Source organism: Rhineura floridana, chromosome 3 (assembly GCF_030035675.1).
Source record: "Rhineura floridana isolate rRhiFlo1 chromosome 3, rRhiFlo1.hap2, whole genome shotgun sequence".
Classification (NCBI taxonomy): domain Eukaryota; kingdom Metazoa; phylum Chordata; class Lepidosauria; order Squamata; family Rhineuridae; genus Rhineura; species Rhineura floridana.
In genome coordinates this window covers 84,395,579-84,420,876 of record NC_084482.1, presented here as the reverse complement: position 1 = coordinate 84,420,876, position 25,298 = coordinate 84,395,579, and the positions used below count along the sequence as shown (strand labels likewise).

Sequence of the window (25,298 nt, the reverse complement as noted above, 5' to 3'; positions counted from 1 at the left end):
TCCTTTACAGGTCACTGTTGCAGGGGTAATGTAAGTTTGTCTTCTTAAGTCAAGAAAACTGGACAATCTAAGCCTCCCCTAACAGTATAAACAAGATTGTTAATTCTCTTGGCAACCCTCATTCTTGGCTTCAGACTACAGGCAAACAGGTCAATGGAAAAGAGATGAAGTGAAAAAAATGCTTTAAATGTGCCCAAAGAAAGATACATAGGGGAAAAGACCAAAGGTTGCATTCAAGGTAGCAGTGGGCAAAATTCCAAGGGTCTAGAATTTTTTTTAGTATGTGTATCTCACTATGTTCCTTCCAAGACTAAGAGTTGTTTTCAATGTAGCGCTAAGGTGACAGTTCTGTTAGCGCAAGGATTCTCCTTGTGTAGTGGAACTATCCCCCTCTCCTCCCCATGCATGCCCCTAAATCTGTTTTGGATTTTCTCCCAACCCTCCAGAGCAGATTTAGGGATGGCGCAGGGGGTACATGGAGGGAGAGGGGAGTCCTGCTGTGCTACCACTAATCCTTGTGCTAGGGCAATATTCAATCTAGCTGAATACCACTGTAGACTGCATACATGTTCTTTTTGTGGTCATGCAGTCAGACATATGGGCTCTGTAACGGTGCAGAGGAAAGGGGTGGAGGAGTGAGCTGTGTGTCTGTACAGATGATCAGCTAAGATAACATCTATTAGAATGAACAATCTACATTTATTCTTCATGGTCTTTGTGCAGGCACACATATGAGTGACTGGTGCTCTCATGTGCTCAAGCAAAAAGGCTGTTCAGAAAGCTCTGCTGAAGCATCAGACTTTGCTCATACATCCAAGGCTCACACATCCAAGGCTTTATGACTGTCAATACATTGGATCAGATAGGAAAACATAGCTGTTTTAGAGCACACTTTAATAGTTTATGGCAAGAACTCTCTTGCCAGCATATAGCATAGTTTAAGACGGGGTGGCAAACCTCCAATCTGCAGGCCAAATTTGGCCTGCCATTCCTCTCCATTTGACCCACAAGGCTTTCCCCCCCAAACCACACCCACCTACTCCCCACACCTGATCTCATATGTAACATCAGGTATGGGTTTGGTAGAGCTGAACCCTGCAGAAAGCTGTATGGTTTGGGTGTGCCAGTGAGTTTCTCATGGGAAAAAGAAAAGGAAAAAAGCACAAACTGGTCAAGGTCAGGGAGGAGCTCATCTCTGGAGGCCCTTCTCTCACTCTGTGTGGTTTCTTGGGCAACATTTTTTAAAATATGAATTCTTTTGAACTTGTCATTATGTCTAATATGGGAAACATCTTTTTTAAAAATATGCCGAACAGTCCCTGGCTATCAGGTTTTCTTGAACTGGAAAGATCCAAGGAAATTTTATTTTTTTCTGTGAACAGTGTGATATGGTATTGAAGACAGATATTTGTACTATCACGGAACACACAATATCAATGCTTTCTTCCAGTCATCTGGAAAGGGTGGCTGTGATGTAATCTTTCCTAAGAAGTGATGATGATGATGATTGGATAATGATTATTTAGAGAAGTGTTTCTATACCTTGAACTACTGTATAGGATGCCTCCACAGAGGAGAGGTTGGTAATTACTGTGACATCATCATCCCGGTTGGAGTTTTCAATATCAATAGTAATGGACTTCTCCATTTCACGATGAAGGCTTGTTACTACACCAGTAGGGCGAGTCACATTGGTCAGGCGTCCTTCATGGTCGTAACTAAAAGATGCAAGAAAGAAATCCCACACATTTAATTTAAAAAACAAACAAACCAAACTGAGCCAATATATACATGCACTTTCTGAAAGTAAAAAGTATGAAACAGATGTGAAAATCCAGACAGAGGAGAGTAAAGAAAAAATTACAGGAGCAAATAATTACAACTAAGACAAATAATGTGAAGTGTGTTTTCAGAATCAAAAACAAGAAGCCTGCACCAGAATTTTAGAGAGACAATAAACTGTTAGATTCATGAGCCCAGGAAAATAGAACCAGAGGAGCAGAAAGAAAGTGTGCTGCGTCTAGCATACCTTTGGGAAAGCCTTCTCCTGTATGAGCCTTCCTGGAGAACTATTATTTGGATATTCAGTCATGCTTCCTGTTATATTTACAGAGTGCAATCACATCTTCTCTCTGCCTCTGTTTACTGAGCAACTATTCTTTCTGCTTTTTTCTCAGAACCCATTGCAAAGAACTTCAGTCTTCAAAGTGTGCAATGACATGCCTGCTTGGAAATATTTCTGTGATGTGCCTCATATAGAGGTGCCATTTAAATTGAGATGGGCAGCAGAAATTTCAGTTGGGGGAAGAAAGAGTCAGCAAGGTTCAAATGCTACTGTTGAATACATTAAAGGTTAAATTACAAAAAGCAATACATTTTTAAAGCTTTAAATGTACATCGTAGAATCATAAAGAGTAGTGTTGGAAGGGGCCTCTGAGGCTATCATGTCAATCCCCCTGCTCCATGCAGGAATCCAAGTTAAAGCATACCTGATAGGTGGCTGTTGAGCTGCCTCGTGAATGTCTCCAGTGTTGGAGAGCCCACCACCTCCCCAGGTAATTGGTTCGATTGTCATACCGCTCTAACAGTGAGGAGGTTTTTCTTGATGTTCTGCTGAAATCTGGCTTCCTGTAACTTGAGCCAATTATTCTGTATCCTACACTCTGGGATGACTGAGAAGAGATTCTGGTGTCCTCTGTGTGACAACTTTTCAAGTACTTTACAATTTATTTATTTATTACTGTTTTTGTACATCCCATGACAAGAATAGCTATGTTCTCAACAGCCATTTCCCCTTTATTTTAAGCAAATGACTTCAGATTTTGACAAATCTATATAGTAAACAGGCCCATTTAATTATTTTAGTCACTCATTGGGCTGTCTAAGATATAATGCCCTGGCACTTTGGTTCATGTGCTTCCTCCTCCTGATATGCACTTGTGCACTAACTCTTCTGAGCTACTCCATTGTTTGCCATTACATCTGAACAAGCAAAGTGTGGTTTGTGCTAGTCTTCCTTGATGAATGGTTTGCAATTCTGCTTTAGACAGTGAGCACAACCTTTTCTGCAATTACATCCGTTACATTTCTAACTATGACTTGCTGTGAAATGAAATAATCTGAGTGTGCAAGGGAAGGAAAGTCACACATACTCACAGTTTTCTCATGTTTTTTCTGACTGTGGTTTGGTATTACATATGAAATGAGCCAGTGAGTAGGGCCAATAAGTTGTCCAGATATAAAATTGGTCCTTAGTAAAAAATTACATGTGCTTTGATACACAGGTCTGTATGTGGCGGGTGGAGGGAAACCCATATCTTCCTAAATTGTGTTCTTGTGCTCATATGTTTGTAATGTGCCAGCACATTGGTTGGAGATGCCCCATATTAAGCCCCTATTGTATTAGCATTGCAACAATAAAGAATTGTGCCATCAGTGTATCCACTTACTACTGTGATTCACAAAATCGGATTGGCTACTAATGCAGTAAGTCAATCCTGATGTCCTTTTTGTGAAGCTATTTTGTATAGTCTGGAAGTTGTTGACTCTCATTGTGGGGGGAAAGGTCCTCTGGGGAGGTCAAGGACCCACTTTGACTAACTGCCTGCACATTTTGAGGGTAAAACCACTCAACTTCCGAGTGACCTTGATTCTCCAGTTGTTGGGGTTGCAATCGAAACAGTCAATGCTACAGTCTATGATGTGTTGTGGGATGGGTTTCAGTTTATGTAGCTTGATGATATGAACAAGGTACTTGTGACTCTATGCCCAACCATGTACCCTCTTGATCTCTGTAACTCTTGGCTTATTAAGTCTAACAGAAGGGGGTTGACTGGTTGGGCCCCGAGCATGATTAACGCTTCAATAGCGAAGGGGTGGTTCCTGCTACCTTGAAAAGTATGGTGGGACAGTTCAGGCCTGGCTCCAGCAGTGGCCCAGGTGGGGCACTCGCTGAGGGCCCAGGAATGCAGGGGGGGGGCTCACTGGACCCAGCAGAATGGGATCTGCTGCTTGTTGCCGATCCTATCCTCTGCCAATGGACAGGAAGTGTTTTTCCCCCACTAGCTTCACGAGAGTGGAGGGGAAATTGACAGGTTTATACCATGGAGTTAAAAAGCTGAGCACAGAGGGTCTCCACAACTTGGCATCTGTCTCATTAAGTGCTGATGTTGGGATGGTCTAGGTTAGTTGCAGTATTAAACCCCTTAAATGCCCTCCAGCAGAAGGGCAGAAGGAAAGAGCAGTGCCAGCAGCTCCAAGCCAGGCTGGATCATGAAGGAGCTAAGGAGGAAGAAGAGGCTTCCTTGCATGGCATGCTCTGCTGCAGGGCAACCAGCCGGGACTCTGGAGCCATGGCAGGAATGCCCCCAATGAACTTCCAGACAGAGGTTTGGCATTCCTTCTCTCTCTCCTGTCCTCTGTCACTGCAGTCTTTCTGCTTGGGTTTTGTTTTACTTTAAAAGGGTGAGGCCAAGAAGGAGGAAGAGTGTGGTTTGAGGAGGAAAGCAAGAGGGCAAGGCCCCCCCTGATAGCCTTTGCCCATGGGTCCCCAGAAACCGGGAGCCGGCTCTGGTACAGCCAGTCCTAAAGAACCTGGCCCTGGACACTTTGTTTTGGACTAAATACTGACAAGCTGGAAATATGCCCTTCCTAGGGAACGTGGTGGACAGGGTTGTGGAGGGGCAGCTGCCAGCATCCTTGGATGACACAGATCATCTGGACCCATTTCAATCTATGTTCAGGCCTGGCTATGCACCTGAGCCAGTCTTGGTTGCCCTGGTGGATGACCTTTATTAAGAGCAGGACAAGGGAAGTGCAACCTTGCTCCTGCTTCTTGATCTTTCTGTGGCTTTTCACACCATCAGCCATGGTGTCCTCCTGGACTGGCTTCGTGGCATGGGGACTACATGCTACAGTAGTTCTGATCCTACCTACATGTCTGTGCCAAGAGAGTCTTATTGGGAAAGTGCTTTTCAGCCCCCTGATAGTTGTGGTATGGGGTGCTGCAGGGCAGTACTGTATCCTCAGTGCTATTTAATATCTGCATGAAGTCGCAGGGAGTGCTCATAAAGTGATTTGGGGCATTAATATGCTGATAACTCTGAGCTCTATGCTCCATAACATATGGATCAGAAGAGGGCATGTGGACCAGTGTCTGGATGTAGTATTGGAATTGCTTTTAAAGATGTTTTTAATTATGTTTTTAAGATGTTTTATTTTAAAGATGTTTTTAGAGTTTTGTCACTTGTTTGCCGCCCTAGGCTCCTTCTGGGAGGAAGGGCAGGCTGTAATTTAAACAACAACGATAATAGTGGTGGGCTGGCTGAGGGAAAATAGGCTGAGTTTGAATGCCTGCACTATGGGTGACTTGTTCCCATGTTCAAAAAAATGGTCATTTCCCTGCCCTGAACTCCCCAGAGCAGGTATGCAATCAGTGTGTGTGTGTGTGCACGCGTGCGCTTCTAGATCCTGCTTTGTCACTGGAGATGCAGGTAGCTCAGTGGTTAGGAGCACCTTTTACCAAGTTTGGCTTGTTGAACAGCTGTGTCCTTCCTGGTGTTACTATTAGTATATAAAGCCTTTCATAGCTTGGGACCAGTTTACTTGAAGGACCGCTCTTCTCCATATACACCCACTTGTGTGGGTCTGGAACTTTTACAAGTACCATATAATGCTTGTCCCACACCTGCAAGGAATCAATCCTTCTGTGTGGCAGCACCTATACTTTGGAACTCTCTGCCCATTGGTGTTAGGAGGTGTATTTGCTATGATGTTTTTGGAGCCTGCTAAAAACGTTTTAGTTTCTGCAGCCTACCTGGAAAGGTAAACTGGACATGTATTTTAATATGCAATATGATTTTATAATGTTTATTTTTAAAATTGCTGATTATATGTTTTTAAAAATATATTAACTGGCTTTTAACCTATAATTGTATAGGTAACTTTAATGTATTGTTATGGGTTGGAGGATTGAGACAGATTATTTCTGTGAGTCCCCTTCCAGCCTCAGATTTGGAACCCTGCACCTGGAGATGAGAAACCTGCTCCGCTGGTCAGATGCGTCTCTTTTGTTAATCTATTAGAGTGGCCAGGTGGGCTAATGGGTCTGCCAAGTGCCCATTAACTGGTGAATGGGCCAGGGAGATCCTGTTGTTATTGAAACTCTTCAGGAGAGCCCCCCTCCTCCTGGGGCTGAGAGAGGGTTGTGTTGTTAGTTGAGTCTGAGGAAAGGCTGGGAACTGGAGAGAAGCAGAGAGGCTGGCTCTCTGCACCAAGGCTTTAGGATACCCCCTGTAAGTCTGAGGGAAAGGAAAGATCTGTTGGGCTGCTGATGCTTTGAACCCCTCCATCTTAAGCTCAGGTTGGAATGTGTGTAAATAAATAAACCATATTTCATAAAGACACCACAGACTCTGCTAACCTTCTTTCCAAGGAAACCAAACCCTGGGTAAGAGCAGGGACCCCTAGAGATCTCTCACTGCTCAGACATTGGGGTGGCATGCAACAGTATATTGTACATTTTATATGAACTATAGAGGTTTGCTAATTAAGAGGTAGGTAAATTTTATCCCTGCTATCCTGTTGCTCCTTGGAGTGTGTTCCAGGGGCCACAGAGTGCTTTGGAACTCTGTTTCTGAGATGAGAGAGAGCGCTCTGACAGAGAGGGAGATCTGATGTAAAATTCCGCTACTTAATTCTGCAGCAATTTTTGTAGCCTTTGCTATAGCAGTGTTGGAGCTCTGATGTCACTAGGGTCCAAAAAGGGGAATGCTGGGGGAGGACCAGGGGAAGGTAAGGATCCAAAGGCTGTACAGCCTTCCCAGTCGACCAACACATCCCCAAACGAGGAAGAACGGTACATCAGCCCAGGAGGTGACATAATTCAATCTTGCTTACTTCCTCCCAATGACGGGATTTAAAGAAATAAATCTGAAACAATGGGAGGATTTTTTTAAAACCCTAGAAAAGGATGAAGGAGCACAAGACCAGTTCTCTGTGCTCACCTTCCTGCCAACAAGAACAAGGTAGGGTACTGCACAAAGCAGAAGAGTTACCTTCAGCTCCTCTCCCAGGCTTTAGGACTGCAGTCTTAATGGTTGTTTTTTTATTGAACCTTGCCTTCCTAAGCCCAGAGGGCAGGGACGCCTTCCCTTTAAGGGCTCTGTGAGCTGGTCTGTGAGCCTTTTTTTGCCTATAGAACAGGGGGGAAATATTTGAACAAATTAACAAACAAACAGCCTCAAGGCTATTTCCTTTATCCACATCCCTACCAAGGATATGGAAGCAGAAGGAGAACCTCGTAAAAAGAACAACTGAAACAAAGTGGGTGGCATCCATTCTAGAAGCAATAAGAACACTGATTATTGTTCAGGGAATGGAGCTATTAATGCCTTCTCTCATGGTACAACTGGATTTAATAAAGCAATTGACAATTATGTATATGATAAAATTACTTCATTTGGCAGAAGAAGAAATGATTTCTTAGAAATTGCTTTCATCACTTTTTTAAAAAAGCAATTTTTTAGGGGAGCAGAAATGTAATGTTATCTGTTCCTTGAGAGGCAAGGGAGTGGGCAGGCTAGGGGGAATAGTGAAGTGCTAATGAGGCACTTATAGCTGAAACTGGCAAATTGTGTAAGTCTATCTACACACAGCTATATAGAGTTGTCCAGGAGGAAAGGTAAGCAGCAGACTGAATAGCATATGGGGAATGGCAACTGCTGTCCTGGAAACATGCTTATCATCTGGGGAGAGTTTTCCTGACTGGATTGCGCTGGATGCTCAATAATGTGACTTAATTATTCAATGGAGTTAGGCAGTAGGCAGCTGTAAATACATTTATTAAGCAATAACTATGATGGAGCAGGACATTTCCTGGTAACTGATGAGTGACTGGGAGGAGTTAGTATCTCAGAAACATTGGAGAGCCATTAATCTATAGGAAATGCCCTGATCTAGGCACATTAGCTAGAGGAAATTAGCAAAAAAAGTTTTTTAAAAAAGGAGAACAGGGTCACTTTATGGCCGTTGTAGTTCCCTTCAGCATGTGGTATTTATTTCTAAAAGATGTAATACATTACTACAAATTAGCCCTATAGATAAAATTATTGCTCAACATTCACTGTCAGGCTCTAAACCATATTCATTAATTCTGTTACTATTTTTTCTGACATATTTCAGGTTGCTCAAATTGCTCCTAGTATATTTGATTGTGTTGGGTGTCCCTTATGCCGATCTGCTATGTTATTTCAGAATCCTACATTTCTCTGTGACAATTCATTCTCTAGTGAGCTTAGCCAGCAATTTGGCTCTTGGCATTTAAAATACATAAGGCTCAGCAGAATGTATATGGAACATTTGAGCCACTATATACAGTTAGATGGCTTCCGATCCAATGTGGGAATGGGTAAGGTTCCACATCATCCATATTCTCACAGTCCTGAACAATTAAATTCAACCTTATTCTGTGTTCTCAAAATATTTAAGTTATTATCTAAGAGACAGAAACACCTTCCTTACAGGATATTTAATGGCCCACTTTAAAGTATAATGCTAAAATTATCCTGCATGAATCTTTTGTTAGCTGTTACCTTATTTATAAATTTTGATTATTCACAAAGATTTCTTTGTGTTTGTAATCATAGACAGCTAAAAACCCTGTGGGTTGTATTCAACTAAGGCTGCAATCCAATACACACTTACCTGTCAGTAAGTCCCACTGAACCCAATGCAGCTTACTTCTGAGTTAACATGTATTGGATTGCAGCCTAATTCTAACTCAGAGCAGACCCACTGAAATAAATGAAGCTAAGTTAGTCGTGTCTATTAACTTCAGTGGATTTATTCTGAATAGGACTAGCAGTGAATATTACCCTATATATTTGCATGCCGGCACTAGTGAACTTTAAAATTAAAAATAAATCAACAGATTAAACCATGCAATATGGATTCACATCTCTTCTTAGAATACAATTTACTGTTCATAAAACCTCTTCATGCTATGGCAGATAAAGACTGTTTCAAGGTTATTGTAAGCTATCTTTCAGACAAGGATTGATTGGGTGGTCACCCATCTCCTGGTCTAAAAAATAATAGTCAAAGATGTCAATCAACCATTAATAATTACCAACAAATAGGCTAATTGAATGAAAGGTACTTTGAGTCTTCTAAAAAGTAAGATTTCGGGGGGGGAGGGGGAAGAGAAGAAACATACAAAGGGTGTGTTTGCATCACCTTTTTCCCCCAGGAAAAGCTGAAGTAGTTCTGCACAGATCCTGGGAATAGGAACTGATAAATTCCTAGCTTTGGTTATTGAAAAGCAAATTCCTCATTTAAGAGGAATTAACCTCACCATGATGTTTGCTTGATATACATAGACACATTGGCCTCATTTAGATGCAATACTTAGTACTATGTGAATCTTGTGTAAACTCCCCCCCGTATAGTCACAAGAAGATTCAAAGCATCCACTTCCTAGTTTAAATTAACTGCAGTTTATCATTATGTCTGAACCAGTGAACTATGGTTAGTTTAAGCTAAGAAAGCTTGAGGAATTTTGCTTCTGTGAATGTCAGCGCAAAACTGACCTGATTGACACCTTCTGCGCTAATATGTTAATTGAAACCTAATTATCACACTTCTCTGAATTTTGCAATGCAGTTCTTGGCTCAAAAAACATATGAAATACATTACAATATGTGCATACACTAACATAAAACACAGTTAAATATTCATTTTGTCATAAAACAATATTTAAATTTGATTTTTCATGCAGATTTTTTTAAAGATTGCCGATGAATGCAGAAAAGGGACCAAATGGATTTATGAATAAACACATACATTCCAGGAGCATGGCCTGCACTAGTTACCTTATAATATCATCATTTCCTATCTTTGAGCAGTAAGAGGACAACCTACTTGCAGGTGTCCTAGTGCCCACTTGAGACATACTGCAGTTTTAACTATGGTTTATTGAAACAAGTCAGGATCATAAATCTGGGTTTGTTATACTGAGAAATTGGAAGTTTTCCTGTATTGATAGAAATACTGACAATACATGTAGAATAATGACAATGACCTTTGGTAAGTTGGCAACAGTAGGTCATTGACCATTTGCTAGAAGTCAGCACAACTGAGGAATGTCCATTCAGAGGTTGCAGTTTGCTTATCTTGTAGCCTTGGGCACAATGTAAAAGCACAGCGCATGACTAACCCCCACCTTTGGAATGTTTATGTATTGCCAACTGTTTGGAACTCAGAGTGTATAACTGCCTGTAAAGAATCATGACAGCTTCAGACCTCACAAAACGACATGAGTCTATGTGAGCTCTCCGTTTGCAAACGTATAGTTAATAAAGGCCTTGGTTGGCAATTCTGAGTCTCTGTTGTTTGATATTGGGCCTTCATCCAGCGGCACGAACCTTAATTCTTGTGTAACAGTTCTGGCGCGCTTAGCAGCTAGGAGCCCTCTGGTTAACCTTGCGAGTGCTTGGGCCGCACCGGAGAGCTAGGGTAAGAGCGCTCCAGGTCATTTTGACCTGTCCCTAGGGCCGAGCAGACGGAGAGCAAGCACTACGTGAGTATTAATTGAGAGCTCCCATAAAGACTCAGACGAACCAACGCTCATCCGGACGCGGATTTCCTCCTCTCCTGTTAGAAGCATTGCCAGTGTATGTGGAGAGGGAGGTGTGGATGACGGCCTGCTGAAAAGCTCAGGGGATCCTGGGGAATGTGGAAACTCCCAATTGACTCTGAGTGCTGAACACAAGATGAGTCAGATTTTTTTGAGGAAACAGGTGAAAAAAACCCGGAAACTGAGAGCAGGTGTCACAAAGAAAAAAAAGAAAGCATTTTTCTGGGAAATGAGAGTGGTGTCAGGATGATTTTGTTTAAATGGATGTTTATGAATTGAGTACTCAGGTGTGAATTGAGTGTCTGTGTGAAGGTGTGAATTAAGCGTCTGTGTGAAGGTTTTCTGTGGGAATGTTATGAGGGAACTTTCATTCCCTTATTGTCACTTCCTAAAACATGTGGTTGTTGTTTTCCTTGCTGCGTGGATCGGCTGTCCATGCTACTATTTCTGCTGACTGTTCTTGTTTTGTTTTCCATAAAATCTGAAGGACTTAATCTGTTCCTTAAGTAGCGTTTAGTAATCTTTTAAGCTGGTATGAAGAGATTTGTTTTGTTTGTTTGAAGCAAGGCTTGAAGAGAGGAGAAGGAATGAGAGATTTTTGCCAGACTTTCATGCCCTCCTTGGCAGGAGAGGGAGAGAGGACTACGCTCTCAAGGAATGCATGAAAGGCTGCAGGAACAGAACCGGGGAAACTCTGGGTCTCGGTGTAAAACCTTGAGACCAAGAGATTTCTTCCTGGTTTTGGATCAGAGCTCTTCCATATAGCTTCGGCTGTATACAACTGCCCATTCCGGGTATAGGATAGGTAATCTTATTTGCCTTTCACCTCTTATAGTAATAAGGTCCTTTGATTTCTTAACTTTAAAGTTATGAATGAGTCAGGATGTTAATGATAGATGCTGTCACGCACCCAAGTAATTTTGTGGTGCTTTCCTGCACTTTCTCTCAATAAAGTCAGGCTCTGCTTTATTTTGCTTTGGACCTGCATTTCTTGGGTTGAATATATGCACCATTTGAGCACATTCCAGGGCAAAGCGTTTGTTTTATCTCTAGTAAGAGATCCCTTCCTCTCAAGAAGGTGTGCTTCATGGGACATAAGGGTGGCAAATGCACACACTCAGGTTCCCAAGAGCACATGTAGCCAAGTTCTGAATGTAACTGGAATGAGTGTAATTTCCTTCCTTACTATGTTTTGCAGTCTCTTGTTTTAAAGTGAGTGGGGCTAGGTACTTGGAAAAGATGGAAACAGGATGTAGATAGCAGGTTTTGAGATACATAGAAAGACAGTGAACAGGTTCAAGAGTCAGTGACTATTTGTGATGGATAAGGAATGTCTTGAGTAAATTAGTGAGTTGTTTTTAGGGAGAAGAAAAAAAAGAATAATGTTAGAGTTTTTTCCTCTGATCCAGTACGGGGTTTAGTTCTCACACTGAAGCTCGTTCTCTTGTATGTGTATGTCTATAACCCCTCCTTCTTTCCCCCACTTGGTGGGCAAGCAGCCAAGAGAGCAAAGCAGCTCCATGCAGCCTGATATAATTTTATTATATCTTCTATATGCATTTGTATATGATCAAGAAGTCTAATCTTTTTATTTCATTTGCCTTTTTATTATAGGATGGAGCAGAAGCATATGCTATAATGTTTGTTTTGATTTTATATAGTGTTAAGAAGTTTTTTTATTGTCTGGTTTAAAGTATAAGTATATTTTGGTAACTTAAGAAAGTTTCATAAAGCTGTTTTTTTTTCAGTCTGTGCAGAAGCTGTGAAGTAACCCCCCTTTTCTTCCTAAAGGCTGCTTTTCGTGGCTACTTTCATGGACAACCTCTGTACATGATCAGAGGCTAGGGAAATCTGTTATGTGTTTGTCTGTCTGACATCTGTTTACAATATGACCCAGTGCAAGGTATAACACAGTTCAATTGTTTCATTTAGAAGCCTCATCTGTGGCCATAAATGTGTGTTGTTTTTATATTTTCCTTCCTGCACTCAATGATTTGTAAAGGAAGCATTTTCTCCCAAAGGAATGTTTTCTTTTTGCATGTGTGTCACAGGAGATTTTATTACAGGTGTTTTTGACTGAAGCCTCACAAATTATTGATATCCTTGCCAAAAATATTTAGCGGTAAGGGAAAAGTGGTGGTGTTTGGCCATCTGGCAGGTGGTACATTGCCATGGGTATTATTCTTTTTATCTATATATGTATACCCCCTATGAGTTTTGTGCTTGAGTATGCTGTTTTGCCATGGAAAAAGGGTAGGTAGGCATATATGGTATGTACAGATGTGTGCAAAAATATTAATGATGTGGAAAAACAACATTACAACTTAAAGTGTTTGGCTATCTATGTGAGAACATGCATGAATCATACACATGTTTCCATACCTCATTCAAATAATGAGTGATTCTATATCGGGTCTTATAATGTGAATGTTACAGATGCCATAAAAGATTTCACCCAGATGAACTATAAAAGAGTGTTTGAAATAGGGTTTGTCTTTAATTATGACCAAATGGATATGTAAATCTCTGAGGCTAAAGAAAAAGGTCCTCAGGGAAAGATATCAAGGTTATTTATATTGTGCATTGTATTATATTTCATGAATTTTATGAATAGCATTGTAATTAGTCTAGAGTTAAAGAAGCACAATTTCTTCCCACTAATGTTCCTTGTCATTAGTAAAAGGGGGAAATTATGTGTGAGAAGTAGTAATCTTTTGGATTCAACTTTTTTTCAGTTCTTGTATTCCACCAATATAGCAGTTGAAGCAAAGAAACACAGATGCCCTCTTAACCATGGGACCCTGATGCTTTGTTTTCCTCAAAAGGACTGTTTTTAAAGGATCTGATGAATTCCCACCCCGACATGCCAGTGGGACTTGGAGATTTTTCCAGGAGCAGCTAACCAAAGGCTGTTATTGCCTCTGCCCATGCCAGTGGGAGAAAAGGCATTTCTAAAAGTCACACGGGGGAAGGTGGGTTCTGAGAAATACAGTCTCCGTACTTTTTCCTTCCAGAAAGAAAGCTGCTGCAATAAACTGTTTTTCTCATCATTTGAATTTCTGATCAGCATCAGCAACCCACAGACTGATCGATTAAGCTGACTATCTGATCTTTTGAAGATGAACTTTGTACAAACCTGCAGTGTGTTTCAAGACCATGATACTTGTTTTATTTCAATTGTAATGTTGAATGTAACCATTTATGCATTGTGTTTTATGTGACGATTTAACCATGGGCTGTTTTTCCTTACATAGTTTAAGTGTTAAGAATGTTTTGCTTTTGGGATGTTTTTGGCCTTTTAAATCCCTCGTGATGGGGTCTACAGAATTTGGCTATTTCAGAACAATGGCTAGGAGTCCCATTAAGATTGCTTTTCTCTCCAAATGATTAATGTATCTTAGGGCTCTTTTATGCTAAGAAATGAATCAAGTTCAACTATTGTATATTCTGGACATGGGTGCGTGTGCCTTGAACATTTTGTGATTATGTTGTTATTGATAAGTACTATATACAACCTATGCTAACATATATCAATGGATGCTTTGTGGTATTGAGGAAATAGTAGGATGTGATTTTTCATTTAAAGTCCCTGTATGGACCATCCAGAGAATATTAGTTAATCCAGATTTGTTTCAACACCTCAAACCCACTGCATTAGGTTATGGCCTAACTGATTTCCAGAAGTTACTTTCTCATCCTATGTTACAGAAACAATTAGAAGCAGTTAAACAAATGGGAGAACAAGCTACACGTCAGATAGCACATGATTGCCATACAGTCACTTACACTATAGATAAGTTCTTATAGATAGAAACAAACAGATGGTGGAATTCTCTCTTTGGTTGGGGTGAAGACACCAAAGGAGGTTTAATTCTTATAGTGCACCCCATTGTGGTGATTTTAATATTTTAATTCTGGTCTTCGTCTTAATGGCCCTTGTAATATGGATCCGATCCCAAATGGCACAGATATACCAGAGGGAAGTAAGCATTAGAGCCAAAGGCAAGATAGTGTCTGAGGGGTGAAAAGACATCTGTATGAGTATGCCCTTCACCGGGGGAAGTGTAATAGCTTGGCTAACCCTATTTTGGTTCAAGTGGAATCTAGGAGGTGCAAGGCCAAGAGCTATAGCTTCCACCCCAACTCTCACACATACCCCCACCTAATGGTATGGCTGGTTATGCTTTCCCACGAGGTTTTGTGCGAAGAGTAACAAGGGCAGAAATTAAGATACAAAACTAAAGCTATAGCATAAACGTTCTGCATAATTGTTATCTTGTCCTTTGGCAAATTTCCCTCACCTACAGTGAATCCCATTGTTCGTTAGAAAGAGCCTTAGTTGTTTTTAGTGCCAATTAAAAGCATACATGCAGATATACTCGCTCGAATATGAAGTTTTCTGGCCTAAATTAATGGAAAAAGCATTCAGGACAGTGAAACAATCCAGAAGTAACCTTCCTGTGTTAGCCATTTAAGCTAAAAGGTGGTTCAAGCATTTAGTGTAGCAAAGCTCTCCACAAGAGGAAATTAACGGTTTCACTGCCCTAAACGCTTTTTGAGGGAGGATTGTTATACTGAGAAATTGGAAGTTTTCCTGTATTGATAGAAATACTGACAATACATGTAGAATAATGACAATGACCTTTGGTAAGTTGGCAACAGTAGGTCATTGACCATTTGCTAGAAGTCAGCACAACTGAGGAATGTCCATTCAGAGGGTGCACTTTGCTTATCTTGTAGCCTTGGGCACAATGTAAAAGCACAGCGCATGACTAACCCCCACCTTTGGAATGTTCATGTATTGCCAACTGTTTGGAACTCAGAGTGTATAACTGCCTGTAAAGAATCATGACAGCTTCAGACCTCACAAAACGACATGAGTCTATGTGAGCTCTCCGTTTGCAAACGTATAGTTAATAAAGGCCTTGGTTGGCAATTCTGAGTCTCTGTTGTTTGATATTGGGGCCTTCATCCAGCGGCACGAACCTTAATTCTAGTGTAACAGGTTTGATCTTGGCTTGTTTCAATAAGCCACAGTTTAAACTAACGACAATTTGACCCAGCTGGAATGAAACAATGGTGATTAGTTTAAACCACAAAATGGATGCTTCCAATTTCTTCGCACCAGAGGAGGAGTAAAAAGCCGGAAGCTTGTCCAGACTCATTCATATAGTGCTAAACAATAGTTTAGAATTATCTCTGAACTGGGCCACTGGGAGAACCACTGGCCTGACAATACTCATATGAAGCAGCAGGCTAGGGTGCTTCTCATGAGTAGATGTGCTGGCTATCTAGTCTCCTATTGAAAATGGAAGCTTTCCCCAGCAAACAGATATACTGCAATCTATCAGAAGCTATTTTCCCTTTTACTATGCCAAATTTCTATATATATGAAAAAGAAGGAAAATATGTTGACACAATAAGTAATACATTCATAATTAATCATTAGTGGGAAGTACATTAATCATAGTAATCCTTACCTGTCATACACAGAAAATGGAAAGAAGAAAAATCAGAGTAATACTGAGGGTACAAGTAAGCTAATAGTAAACATTTCACTCATTCTTTTAAATTATCCAAAAGAAATAAAATTTATTTTAAAGAGAAGTAGAGAGAGAGAGAGAGAAACCAAAGGAACAGTTTACTGATCCAATTGTTCCTGATAGAGCATATGGGCAAACTGCATCCTGTACCTTGCCATTCTAGAGCAGTGAATAAACAAACTCCATTTTTGTATAAAGAAGGCATTTTGTTGTTTCCCCTCTCTTATCATATTGGCTTGTTTGACCATGTATCCTAATCCCACATTCTTAAATACCATCCCTCAACAGAGGGTAGATTAAACTTTTTCCATTTATAAGTGAAAGATAACTGAGCAGCTGTCAATAAATGTTATCAGAAGCAATCTTTATCTTGGAAAATATTTGATTTCAAAGAGTGGAGTGGATCCTTCCCTGATAAGGACTCTACTTATGAATAACTACCCCAGCCTACTGCTTCACATGGCAAGTTGATGTGCTTCTCATACGTAATTATTTTTCACTGTGGGTATAAACTCCACATAAAAGGTCAAGAAGAAATAACATAGCTATCCACTACTATGTAAACATTTTAGCCATAATCACTTACATAATGGCCCATCTGCATAATTGTATTTTTCATACTCAGTATTTGCAGAATGTCACTTACTTGAAGAAATTCTACAACACTGGCAAAATATAAGCTGAGGACATTTTTTTGTAAAAGCAATGATGAACAAGACTCTGGTTTTCCTGTGCTGATATATGTATGTATGCATGCATGCACGCACCCCCCCCCCACCTAGCACTTTATCTGTCATCTTCTGCAGTTAAAGAGGAAATTTTGTCTTTCTAATCTACTAGTTCCTGAAACGACTGTAATTTTGAGATCTCTACAAATTATATAAATCACATTGAATTTTTTCAGATACTTTAGGATCCAATTTCCTCAACAATCTTAGGAATGATCACTCAGTAAAGTCAGTCAATGCTTTTTATCTGCCCAGATGGCACGTTACCAATATCCTGCCATTTGAACAGCAAGACTTGTCTTTTGAGTTCCAAAGAAACTGTAATATTGAAATCCCTAGAGAGAGAAAACTTAGTGGGGTGTAGCCATAATCTATTAGGTTATGAGCTGGGCAGAGCAAGTATGGGAAGTATCATCTGTCATGCCATGCACGATTACGATAGTGAGTCCTATTCTGCTAGCTTCTACACAAATGTATGCATCCAAAACACTTATAAATTGTAGATGCATTTCAGGCTGCTGGCCTCTATAATGGAATAACTTCTCAAAAGGATTATCGATCATAGTAGCAGAGTTATCCAAACCAGTTGAATGTCATTGTTCTCTGAGTTGTATTGAAAGGGCTTGCACATTTGTGTTACACTAGGATTTACGACAGAATATGTTTTACTACAAATTTTAGCTTTCTTTTAAAGAATAATCATGGCCATGTAGAAAAATTTAAAATGCAATTTAAATGAAGGGTTTTTTTAGGTGGGGGAAAGGGTCAAAGCTTAGCGGTAGAGCTTCTGCCTTGGATGCAGACAGTTCCAAGTTTAATCTCTGGCACTCCCAGGTAGGGCTGGGAATGTCTCATCTGAAACCCTGGATAGATGCTGCCAGTGAGTGTAGACAATACTAAGCTAAATCAACCGTTATCCTGACTCAGTATAAGGCAGCTTCCTATGTTTTCCCCAAAAGGTAAAGGTCATCAGTTAATTTACAGGACAGACTGTGCCTACCTTATATATTTCTTACCTGAATATTCTCTCACCTATCCCTTGCCTCCTCCTTTGACCCTGCCAAATTTTGTTTTTGAAAAATTGTTTCCAGTTATGTAGAAATCCCCAAACAGAACAGATTATGACAAATAAGAAAACATGTGCAAAACTAGTGGGTTTTGAGGAACAGAATATGCTTAGTCCTGCTTGTCCTTGAACCATGATGAAGTTGTACTTGTTTATCACCTAGACACACAATGGATGCGCAACATTATTTTGAAAATGGTCTTACTCATAAAAGGTCGTCCATGCTGTCTCATCACTTTTTGTTGCCAAGAGGCCACTGCTCCCATGATAAGTCATTAATCCAAGTTCCAGGGTCTGGGTTGACACTACCTTAAGACCACCATTTGTGCCAACAGCAAGAGTCACAATTTGATTGTCAGGCATTAGAAAATGACGTGGTGCTCCACTGGTATCCCGCCGAATTTTTAGAGTATTGCCATTGTTATCAATCACCTCAGTCACATCATTATCAGCACTATAGGTGAAATTATATAGATATTCTCCTGTAACAAGGCTGAGGGTATATTGGTGGATACCATCAATATTGAAGATATATAGTTCCTGCTCTCCTGGTGATGCAATTTCATATTGGTTGAAAGAGTTAAGAACAGGTTTGTTTTTGCTGACAGCCCTGATACGTATATTTCCGAGATCTGCTATGTAAATAGTGCCATCTGGTGCCACAGCTAAGGAGGATGGGGTATTTAAGATGGCATCAGTGGCATAAGCATCATCGCCAGCATAGCAATTACAGTTGACATCATTTTTGCAGTCACAGTCTGAAGCTGCTCCAGCCAGGAGGCAAATCTCGCCATTAGTTGTGACCTGGCGAAGCCGGTTAATTTTTTTCTCATCTGTTTCACTGATGTAAAGTATTCCAGTATGTGAGATGGCAATAGCACTGGCTGACTCCAGTGCAGAATGAATAGCCAGTTTGCTGAGGGAGTAGTCTATACCAGGAACCTGGCAGTGCATTGGCCGGCCAGCAATGATGCTAACCTGATGGTTCTCGGTGATCCGCAAAATGACATTGTTCTCCAGGACGTACAGAGAGTTATCCATTGGATTAACAGCAAGGTCAGTTGGCCACTCCAGACGCACCTACAAAGGCACAATAAATTATGACTGCTTTTGCAACAACCTGGACAGACACATTTCTTTGAATGCATATAAATCATGTATGAAAGAACCACCAATTGCTCCAAGTCTTAACTGTGCAACTCAAGGAGCAAAGCTGTGTGTAGTTCATTTGGACAGATTTCTTTTCACTATTTATTAAAACTACATACAGTGGCTACACTGAATAATTAGATATTTCGTATATAGGTCTAAATGCTACAAGGATTTATAGGAAAAACAAAGCCAATTAAACACATGGCCACAGCTCTATTTTTCTACCACTGAGAAAGAAGGCTTCTTTGTTCATATCAGTAACTGTATTTCATCAACAATTCCTTCAAAACCCATTTTTCCAGCATATTAGAACATATAGTGTTTCCTAGGGAGAACTACCAGGCATTTATCCAAAATAAATAGCCATCTGTTTTTTTTTTACAAAGAGTAAGCAACACTCTACCTGAGTGATATCCATGCTGGAATCACAGCTTAGTGGCCGAACAGCAGTTAGGTCATTAGAGCCCAGCAGAGTTGATATGATTCCGTTCTGATCAACTTTTCGGATCATTGTAGCATCAACAAAATACATAATGCCATATTTATCTACTGCAATTCCTACCAGGGTGCAAAGAAAGCAAGAATGAGTTGTCTGACCTTATATTTTGCTGATAGGTTTATAATGAACATCAATTATTGTAGCTGTCACTCGCTTGTACATGTTTCCTTTTGAGTTTTGGGGCTGAAGTACTACTCCATTTCAGCTATCTCAAAAGTATTACACTTTTAGAGTCAATGAAATCTTTGGTTTTAAATTTTCGATGAATTAATTTCCAAGTTAACATTAACATCACTAGTTTCCTTATTCCATGTATTATATACAACCACATAAAGGTGACACTACTTTTCATTTTTTGGAGAAAGGTGCCCCCAATACACCATACCTTTGGAAGCTTAGGAGTACAGTTACTGCAGTGTTTAACACACTCAGTGCTTATGCCACTAGGCCACCTATGCCCTCAAGGCAAGTAGCAATTTTGCTGCTCCTGATTTTCTTGCAAAAAAATCATTCTGGGATGATCAAGAAGAGATCCTGGCCCTCCTCAGGGTGACACCCTTTCAAGTACTGTAAGGGTGCTATGATATCTCCTCTTCTCAAGGCTTAACAAGCCCAGTTCTTTCAGTCTCTCCTCAAACTGTGATTTGAGCTTCATTCAGGTAGTCTGTGGGGTGTCTGTTAAGAACACTTACAATTTGAATTCTATGGAATTCAAATTATAATACAATAAAATACAATATAAGAAATAAAAGAAGCAATAAGATACAATTAAAAATAATAGAGCATCTATTAGAGAAGTACAACAATGGAAGCAATTACCTAGGGAGACATTACCAACACTAGAGGCCTTCAAAAGGCAGCTGGACAGCCACCTATCGGGTATGCTTTAAGTTGGATTCCTGCACTAAGCAGGGGGTTGAATTTGATGACCTTATAGGCCCCTTCCAACTCTACTCTTCTATAATTCTAGCCCCTGGTCCAACTCATTCCTTCTTAATGAGACCCACCACTCAGGTGCTAATAGGCTATATTTTCCTAATAATACATTATTGGACCTTTTGACTAATTGCTACTGAAGCCCCTAGCGGTTTTCATCCTTTTTTGCCTTTTCCCTAGACCACTCTTTATCGTTACCAAAGTGTTTAATCTCATGTCATATAAGTATACCCTGTGCTTTTTTTATTAAAAAAATGAGGTGCCGGTACTCATACCTTGATAAAAGTGCTGTAGGTGCCAGCACAAAAGGTTGCCATGGGAAGTAAAAAAAGTTGTATCAGTAGTCTATACCAGTGGGTACCATTGCTGGTATCCCTTTTAACATACTGACTCCTTAATTTTGCTATGTATGTGACTGTGCCAAGCAATGGCTTGTGCCAGCATCTCAGAGGATGTGAACAGCAATGTACTTGAGGTATCCTAATGAACAGGAGGTAGACTTATTCTTCATGACATACTGAGGTGTAAGGAGTTTTAAGCAGAACAGCATTATAAAATTAATATTTATAAATCATTTTTATACAGAAAAGTAGTATAAATGTTTGGATATCAGTTTTCTATAGTTCACTGCAGCTGTGCCTTTCAAATTTACTGAGTCAGAATTATTTATTTATTTGAGAGCCCCTGAAGCTGGAATTTATATCTTGCCATTAGGTAGACATTTCTTTTATCCAGTGTTTATATTTTTCTGCTCTGCTTTCATTCATCTCCATAACTAGCCAAAGCATAGACACTTAGGCTGTATTATTTTTTAAAATGTGCAATATTGATAACCAAACACAATAACCTTAGCCTAAGAACCATAATTTCATACAATCTTTTATTTTGTTTAATGGCATATTAGCGAAAAGGAAAATAATGTTTGGCATTTGTTTCTTTGTAGAAACAGCATATAGGCCAGTTAATGCCAACCACTTCTGCCCTGTCAAAATAAGATGTTTTTGCACCCCAAAAAAGATCATCTGCTTGTTTGTACTTCATCTTCACAATGAAATGCCTCAAGATTTTTTAATTTTTTTTAAAAAAATGTTCTTCTTCTTCAAGGGGAATAAATTACAGGAGCAGCAGTTACTTCTAGTTAAAAGTAAGCAAGCAAACCCCAAGACAAAATTGTGTGTGGGAAATACTTGTTAACTTGCTATGATTCAACCACAGATTAAAAATAAGTCAGCAAACAGTGTTTTAATTGCCAGATTATTATATCCAATCTCAGCAAACAGTGTTTTAATTGCCAGATTATTATATCCAGATTCAATCTAGCTTCAGATGATAGCTTGTGCCATCTTTTACATCCCTTACCTCGTGGGCTCATTAAAGTTGCATCCACAGCTTTCCCTCCATCACCACATCTGGCTTCATCAAAAGGCAGACACTGCTCCCCTGTCCCCGCCACCACTTCAGAATTACCAGCTAGGTCTTTTGCACCAGTAAGGGCTTTGACTTTGTAAATACGACGGCTGTTGGTGTCTGATACATAGAGTGAGCCCGAAACAGGATCCACAGCTAGGTAGTACTTGTGGGCAGGATTATTGCTTTAGAAGAGAAGGAACAGAAAACATGACAGCTAAACCAGCTCCCCAAAAGGCTTTGTTCTTGGCAACAATGAATTGAGATATGATGGGGTAGCCCTGGGCAACAAATGTTGATCACTTGTACTTCAGTTTACATTAATGGCAGTATAATCCCCCTACTCTTCTGTCTGAGTGTTACCTCCCACTCCCGGCCAACAATATAACATTAGGGTTTGGTTGTGATAAACTCAGGTTCAAATCCTCTCTTTCCCATTTGGTGGCCTGGAGCAAGTCACTATTTCTCTCAATCTACTTTTACTTCACAAGCTGTTGTGAGGACTACATAGGCAATACCATGCATACCATCTTGAACTCCTTGGATGAAGGACAAATTACAAAGTGACAAATTTAAGCAAGGGCTGCAGGGTAGAATGTAGTACTATACCCACTGAAGTATTTATTAACTTTAGCAAGATGTTCCATCTCAAATCATGTCTGTAGTCCCATGACACTTTACCAAGAGTAAGTTCTTTGAACTCTGTGGGATTTACTTCTGAGTAAACTTACACAGGAATGGGCTATATATGTTAGACACTGGCTCTTCACAGTTAAACACACTAGGAATGCTAACCTCTTAATAGATCACGTCACCTTAGCTTCTAGTCAATTTTTCTTTGAATATTGCATCATTCTATATCAATTGGACATCGTTTTGTATCTTAATAACATAAAAACTAAAGATATATATGGTTCTCATTAGCTTCCATTTATGGATTTCTTTTTACTGCCCATGTTAATCCATCTATTTTACAGAGTATGGATGTTTCATTTGAGTTCAGTGCTTTGAAAAATAATATAACCACAAATGCAAAATATGTGGGAAGCCAATGTGAAATGTCATCTGACAAGAACCTGTAAATTATTTTTCAAAAATGTACGGCATCTGTGCCTCCTCGTAAAATATTTAGCTGTCTTCCCACCATGCCAAATAATAGAACACACTATAGCCAGCCCTAAAGCTTCATAAAAGATGAATAGTCTCACAATTTTTAATTGCAGTCCTTTCCCTCTCATTCTTCACCCTTTATAGAAAAACTTTTACAAAGAGTTTTGTAACTCTTTATAGTAGGATCGCCAGTCGGTGGTGGTTAGAGGTTAATGTTGCTATTTATGCATTCCAAAATGCTAATCTAGTTTTCAAGGTTAGTGAGGAAGCAAGATGGAAAAGTTATTGTTACTACCCAAAATAAACTTTTAAAATAACTTTTCCTCTGCTAAATCCTACGCTCTGGACTGCTTACTTTGAAGTTCACCAGAAAGCCGTGACTGGTGAGGCAATCCAAGGTGGCCTAAAAATCTGTGGCACACTGGTCCCTTGAGAGTGCCCTCACCAAGATGTCATCAAGGCAGGGATGAGCGTTCACCCCCAACATCCTCAGATGAGCCACCAGAGCTACCAGAACCCTGGTGAATACTCTGGGAGCAGAGGAATTTCATTTTCATCTGCCTGTGCCACCGGTGGATTGGGATATGGAGATAAGCCTCAGAGAGGTCTACTGAAGCCATTTAATCATCTTGATTGATGGCCTCTGGGATGGACTTTAAGGTCTTCATTTTGAATTTTTTGTGATCTATCCTCCAGTTCAACTACTTGAGGTCTAGGATGGCCCAGATGTTCCCATTTTTCTTCAGGACCAGAAAGAACCGCCCCTGGGCAGGCACTGGTTCAACTGCATGGATATCTAGCAGGTGACCTATGGCCTTGAAATAAGCCTGATGCTTGTCTGGTCTCCTGGACTTGGAGCTGCAATGAACTTCTGAACCCTGGAAAACTCCAAGGAGTAACAGGAGGAAATCATGGAGAAAACCCAGCAGTCTGATGTAGTGGTGGCCCACGCCCCTGTGAAGTTGAGTAGATGGCCCCCTATGGCTCCGTGACATGCAGCTGACTTGGCATCAGGAGGATTGACCCTCCTTTGACCCCTTCTGGAACTTGGAAGTGGAGGGGTAAGAAGAGGCAGATTGTGACCTGGGTTGGTTGGCTCTGGGTTTCCTATCTGACTTCACCCAGTGAGGCTTGTACCCTGCCGAGGTATTCTGGCTATGGAAGTGTCTGGGACTCTGAAAGGACTGCTGTTGCTTGGTCTTGCGCTCATCCTTCTTAGCCATGGGGGGGAGCTTCTGTTTATCCCTTTTCTCCATTAGGACTTTCTCCAGTGGTTCCCCAAATAGCTTAGCACCCCCAAAAGGGGAATTAGCCAGATGACTTTGTGAGCCAGAGTCCACTTCCCAGTGTCTGAGCCAGAGGTTGCATCTTGCCACCATGCTGGAGGCAATTGCCCTGGGATTAAACATCAGCGCATCCCTTGTAGCATCTGCTTGGAAGGCCGCTACCAGTGACATATTCTTCAAGCCATCCCTCACTTGCTTTGGAACATTGTCCCTAGCCGCCAGCTCATTTGCCCACGTCATGTTTGCCTGCGTAAACATGGATGCAGCGGCTGAAGCTCTGAAGGCTGTGCCTTGTGCCTCGAAGTCCCTGCGCAGTGCCTCCTCCACTCTCTTGTCATATACATCCTCTGGGTCCTATTCCCCTTCAGTGGGGATGGTAGCGAAAGAGGAGAGAGCAATCACTGCAGAATCCACCGGCAGGGTTCTTTAACTGCCCCATCACCACTGGTGCAAAGGAGTAGTGCTTACTAACCAGCTTATGCACTAGTTTGTGTTTGGCTGGAGTGGCCATTCTGCATTTCATGATGCCTGGAAGGTGTCTGGGAAGGGTAGAGTATCCATCGTAGGCTGGCCATCTGGGAAAGCTGTCTTGGAGCCCTTTGAGGCAGTGGATATACTTGGTTCATCCTCCTTGGGCTGTTCCTCTGGAAGTTCTAAAACCCATCTAGCCTTTGCCAACAATGTGGGGAAGAACTCTGCCTGGAAAAGCCTCCCCTTTGGAGGTGGGGCCTCCACATCTTCCTCCGAGAGCTCCCCCTCCTCTCTATCCTCTGAAGAAGGAAGAGCACTCCGAGTCCGACAGGAGTTCCAAAGCTGTAGCTGCCTGTCTGCTCATCACCCTCTTGTCCCCTTGCTTCCTTTTGGAGTGGCGAGGGCAGTGTGTACCTTTAGTTTTGTGATTCTGTTTCTCCTTATGCCCTTTCCTGTGGGTGCATTGG

The 25,298-nt window shown here is 40.8% G+C and overlaps 1 protein-coding gene across 13 annotated transcripts in view; it reads right to left on the bottom strand.

The window, feature by feature from the left end:
* The window catches only part of LOC133380132 (teneurin-2), a 995,941-nt gene that overhangs the window by 33,591 nt on the left and 937,052 nt on the right, over positions 1-25,298 (bottom strand). For all 13 annotated transcript variants that reach the window (XM_061616787.1, XM_061616792.1, XM_061616791.1 and 10 more), the window contains 4 exons: positions 21,917-22,149; positions 19,526-19,680; positions 18,176-19,050; positions 1,543-1,718 (listed from right to left, as the gene is read on the bottom strand). In XM_061616787.1, coding sequence (XP_061472771.1) covers positions 1,543-1,718; positions 18,176-19,050; positions 19,526-19,680; positions 21,917-22,149 — 1,439 coding nt within the window. The remainder of the gene's footprint in view (positions 1-1,542; positions 1,719-18,175; positions 19,051-19,525; positions 19,681-21,916; positions 22,150-25,298) is intronic.